The sequence below is a fragment of the Coniophora puteana genome (genome assembly GCF_000271625.1).
Source record: "Coniophora puteana RWD-64-598 SS2 unplaced genomic scaffold CONPUscaffold_7, whole genome shotgun sequence".
Lineage (NCBI taxonomy): Eukaryota > Fungi > Basidiomycota > Agaricomycetes > Boletales > Coniophoraceae > Coniophora > Coniophora puteana.
Window position 1 is genome coordinate 2383743 of NW_006913059.1, and position 4862 is coordinate 2388604.

The 4862-nt window shown below is 42.6% G+C and overlaps 1 protein-coding gene across 1 annotated transcript; it reads left to right on the forward strand.

Annotated features, from left to right (window-relative positions):
- Positions 1–287: 287 nt before the first annotated feature.
- On the forward strand, positions 288–1456 carry CONPUDRAFT_73882 (uncharacterized protein; the record flags this gene model as incomplete). The annotated part of the gene is made up of 4 exons (XM_007770962.1): positions 288–411; positions 625–696; positions 771–845; positions 900–1456. The coding sequence occupies 4 exons, from the start codon at positions 288–290 to the stop codon at positions 1454–1456; spliced, it is 828 nt and encodes a 275-aa protein (XP_007769152.1).
- Positions 1457–4862: the final 3406 nt, after the last annotated feature.

Genomic DNA, 4862 nt, shown 5'->3' on the forward strand with positions numbered 1-4862 from the left:
AGCTGTGCACAATATCAAGCACTTTTCTCTTGAAGGCAAAGTCTACAAGTGTCTGAAATACTTCAATAACAAGGCAACCAATCTCACCATTAAGTAAAGCAATTGCACTGCTTCTTTCTTGACTGGTTTTACATGGGGTCCTCACTTTGTTGTTGGCTCACTAGGAAGACCAGCACCTGGTCAGTGTTCATGTTTTTCAAGGTGGGGAAGCAGAACATAAGTGCATTGCAAGCTTACTCTACTGAAATGCTCATCTCATGCACTTGACAGCTTTGATATCACTTGACATGTCCAATCTCACCCAGCTCATCAAAAACACCAACAAATACAATAGCCTCTCCATTGCGGACCACAAACTTGTTGTTAGAGAGGAGTTTGGCTGCATCAAAAAGGCTGCACAGAAGAGAAAGAGTATGTACATCACCCCTTGTGCTTGAGCTACTGAGGTCAACACCAGCTTCAGTTTGATGGTCAATGAGGTATACTTATGTGTTTCTGGTTTATACAAAGCTAACTTATTTGTAAATCTCGGCTGTCTCAATTGTCACCTCAATACACACATCATCCTCATCCTTGTCTAGGGCATGCTCAACTTCACAATGTAGCCCAAGGTCTTCACAACAGACAAGGCCATTGAGAACTTCCTCACAGTCAACTTGAGGAAGGATCTCCAGGAGCTCGGTGTCAAGCTTGAAGGTGTCATAGTCAATGCCACAAAAAGGAAAAAAAAAAACATCTCTAGCAATCAAACCTTCATTAACATAGTCTAGACTCCAATGGGAACTATACAGCACAGATCAGGATCTGTGTAACAATCATTCACTCAGGCCTCACATCTGCCCTCAGTAAGCTATTCTAAATTAAACCACAGTGTCTTTTCTTACTTTTTTATACATTAGTTGTGGTCACCAGAGACTCTTCTGCATCCATGTTATACTGTTACTACAAGGAAAATGTCATCCACTGCTACAAGGTCAAGGTTGTTAGCTGGGAGCACAAAGACTGGCAGAACCTGGGCATACTTCAAAGGGGCAGGGTTGCCATTGAGAGGCTTGCAGATACTGTTCAGAAGGGGCAGTGTGGTTTCATTGAATTGATGATGATGAGGTCAACGAGCCACACACAGATTCTGTTGGATGTGTCACTCACTCCCAACTGCAATTTTAACCCCACATTGCCATGGACACCTCCTGACACCCCCATTCTGGTTATGACATCCTCTTCCTTGTTTTCAGAGGAGATGGCCACACTGTCCTTGCCTTTGGAAGAGGCAGCCACATCCCCTGATGCTATGCCCGCCAATGCCTTGGCTGCTCTTGCCCCTCATTGTTGCCCATTCATGCTGTGTCCACATCTGCTCCTGCTCTTTTCACTTCCCCAAAGCACCCAGCCATGGCTTTGGTGGCACACTTGGATGGCCCCTGGCCCAAATGTTGTTGCCAGACCAAGAGGTTAAAGAAGGGAGACAACACTGCCCCCATGGATGATTAGCTACCTGTATACTACTGCCATTAGGTGCTGAACCTTGTAAAACACTACTGTTACAAGTTCTAGCTTCTTACTTATAAAGCTCTCTTAGAGTCAATCTTATTAGCCCAAGGCTGATGTTATTTTTAGCAGAATACTTAGTAGTATTAAAGGTAGACTAAAAGTCTGAGGGGATGAGGCTCAGTACAGTGTCCTTATATACTGTCTATCTACTGATTATGTAATTATAATGCATTAATGCTATTTGTTAAGAAGGGCCATTGTTCTACCCTTTGGACAATGGCAATGAATAAGCAATGACTTACTAATGCCTGATTACTTGGCAATTACTCATCCAATGACCCAGCAACTAGCAATGGTGCTAATGTATCAATTAGATTGAGCTCCCTTTGGTCATCTACATTTTGGTCACCTACATTGTCGCTGGTATCCTCATCCCTGCATCTTGCTTTTTGTACTATTTCTACAACCATATTTCTTCTCACATCTCTAGACTTTTTGCATTGCGTTTCATTGCTTTCTCTTTACAACCTATTAATATGCATTTTAACTTGCCTCTAATGGCTTTTTGCTGCATTTTCATGCTTTCCATGGATCCCTCCCTCGCTTTCCGTAGATTGACTTTGATTTGCTTGTATTTCCTAGCAGTATCCTGGTGATCAATGACATCTGTGTTGACTTTCCCATGCGTGAACAGCTAGCTGCCAATATGTAAATACCAGGAAAGTCTGGGAAAGACATCTAGAAGTTATTTTACAGCTTTGATAATCACAATTTGCATTTTCCAAAATTTGAACCTACCCTCACAAACTGAATCTTTGTTTTCAAGAAATTTGTATTTACTGTACTTTTCTGACACTTGCTGCTGGAAAATGTCAGGAAATGGGTGTGTCAAAATCATGATGTTGCTGGAGGTACGTCTACTCAACTTCATCTATCTTCTGTAATTCACTTACTGCTTTCCCTCCAGAACATCTATAACCATCCCAATGTCATGTACCTACACTGGCATGGCATGGGTGCGCAGACAGCAACCATAACTGGGGCGCTCCACTGGTGGCAAAACATTTTTTGGTTGGGTCGCTTCTCTCAATGGTCAGGATGATCCTTTGCAGAGAATTCTCATCCACATTGGTTTCCTCTATCTGATCTCCATCACTATCTTTGTTATTGCTGATATTCTCATTAACTATATTGGTTTCTGTTACAGCTACCAGCTCTAGCGGTTGCTTACAAGGAACTTGATGGCAACCACCAAGCTGAGGGTGGGGGCAACTGCTTCCAGTTCCTCTTATCAGTCTTTTAGCCATCTTCAACCCTCTTTGCATTGGCTGGACCTTTGCTGTGTCTCATTTATGTTTATGGTGTTTTTTTCATAGTACATAATGCCCCTTCCTCGTTAATGTAGATTTTCTTCACCCCTTTCTCACCTTTGTGCTTTTTGTTCCCTAATATTCATGGGAAGTGGAGAGGTTTTTAGGATGCATGGTCCAGTATATGCACTGTGCAATACAAGTATATACTCACATAGTTTCATTGTTTCAACCAAAGCAATAGAACTGGGATGATACCATGTTTGATCCATACAAAGGTATTCAAACCTGGATGCCCTCAACTGTAAGAGAAAACATTGTGCACAATGTATTGCTTTGCAAAAAACTATCTATTGACTACAATCTAACTATTATGGTGCTGCATCATAAGCAGGCAGAATGGTAAGCAAGCCATTGTGTATCAGCTGTAAATCCCTGCTTCCCAGGTCATAACAGATAGAGCAATGCCACAGGGGAGTTTGTCAGTGTCAATGAGCAATTGTACCATCATATATCCTAAGTTAAGCTGATCAAGTTGCAAAAAACCATTATTTACAAATGCTCTGCAAAACCACCAATGCCAAACACAGACCATTCAGGATGTGAATCACAATAAGCAAGCCAGTTACAAATTAGAGTCAGTGCCACAGATAGATCAGGGGAAGAAGGGAAAGTAGCCTGATGAGACCTGGAGAAGCCTGTATGTGCATTGATGCTATGGTCAAATATCATGGGCTGTGTTGAAAATGATGAAAAGACTTGCTGCAGCTTGTGAGGAAAAAATTGAACACCTGGAATATGGGATTCGGGGGCTGGAGACACATGAGTAGATGCAACAGTGTCTGGGACTCTCCCTTTGTGTGGAGGGTTATTGAAAAGGTTTAGGTCTTTGGGCTTCTCTGAGACCTGCCCCTCACCCCTGGCCTGAGACAATTTAATAAAAATGAGAAAACAGAGTGCATGATTGACTTGTAATAAGCTGAGCCCAGTGGGAGAAAATCCCCATTGTGATAGGCCAGTATTTACCGACTGAAGGCCAGCAAAAGGCATCATTGCCCTCCATCGTGCTATAGTACTCGCACCACCACCTCTCCATGAGTTTTTGGGTAAAAAACTATACATGCTCCTTCATTTCTGCACTGCTGAGCAGATGACTGCTGCCGCTGGCTTTCTTAGCTAGCTTTCTTACTCTAACCAAGAGTTAGTACAGGGGTTAGGTGTTAATAGATAAAGAAAACTTACAGATTTTGAGTTGATATTCCCTGGTTTATCCTTGAACTCAGATTCATGGTATACTGTTAAAATCTGCTGTTTCTTCGCACCCCGGGTCCTGACATTGGGTAGAGGATAATACTTGCAAATTGCCCCAAGAAGGTTTGTAAAGTCATCCTCATCCTCAAGGGTCAAGGGGAGTGTTGCCTTCTTCTTGATGCCCCAGTAGTACCAACCAGTGAATGTTGTCAGATGTATGCCAATAGTTTTGCATATTTTGTCTTGAAAGTTGGGCCATGTGATGTTGGATGAGCACTTGGGGCTTTTTCTGCAGTTACACTCCCAATCTTCAACTTAGCAGTCCCATGTAAACACATGTGTGCGGTCATCTACAAGCAGCAACTTGGAATCATAAAGTCTTGTGCACTTCTTGGCTGGCCACACAGAAGCAACACTAGCCTCATCAGATGAGAACTCAAGCTTGTTGAGGGGAGAGGCGGAGGTCAGAAGTGCAGAGGGTAGGCTCCAGAAAGTGGTGATACAAGAGTGGAGGGGATAGTAGGGGTGGATAACACTGTGCTCCCATGGCATTGCTATGGTCAACTAATGAGGCAGTCAAAAAACTGGTATGGAAATTTTGTTGCATGCAATGTAAGGGAGTAAATGCTACCATGGATTTATATGCCTCTGCTAGCTGTTTCAAGGCTGTCAGGATAGAGACATGGTTGCTTCTGCAGATTTTACCATTCATACAATTAAGATTTTCAAGCAGGTATTTATATGACTGTGGAATTTACCCTACCATGCATAGTATTTCTGCCTTGTTATAAGTCACATGAAAATTTCCAT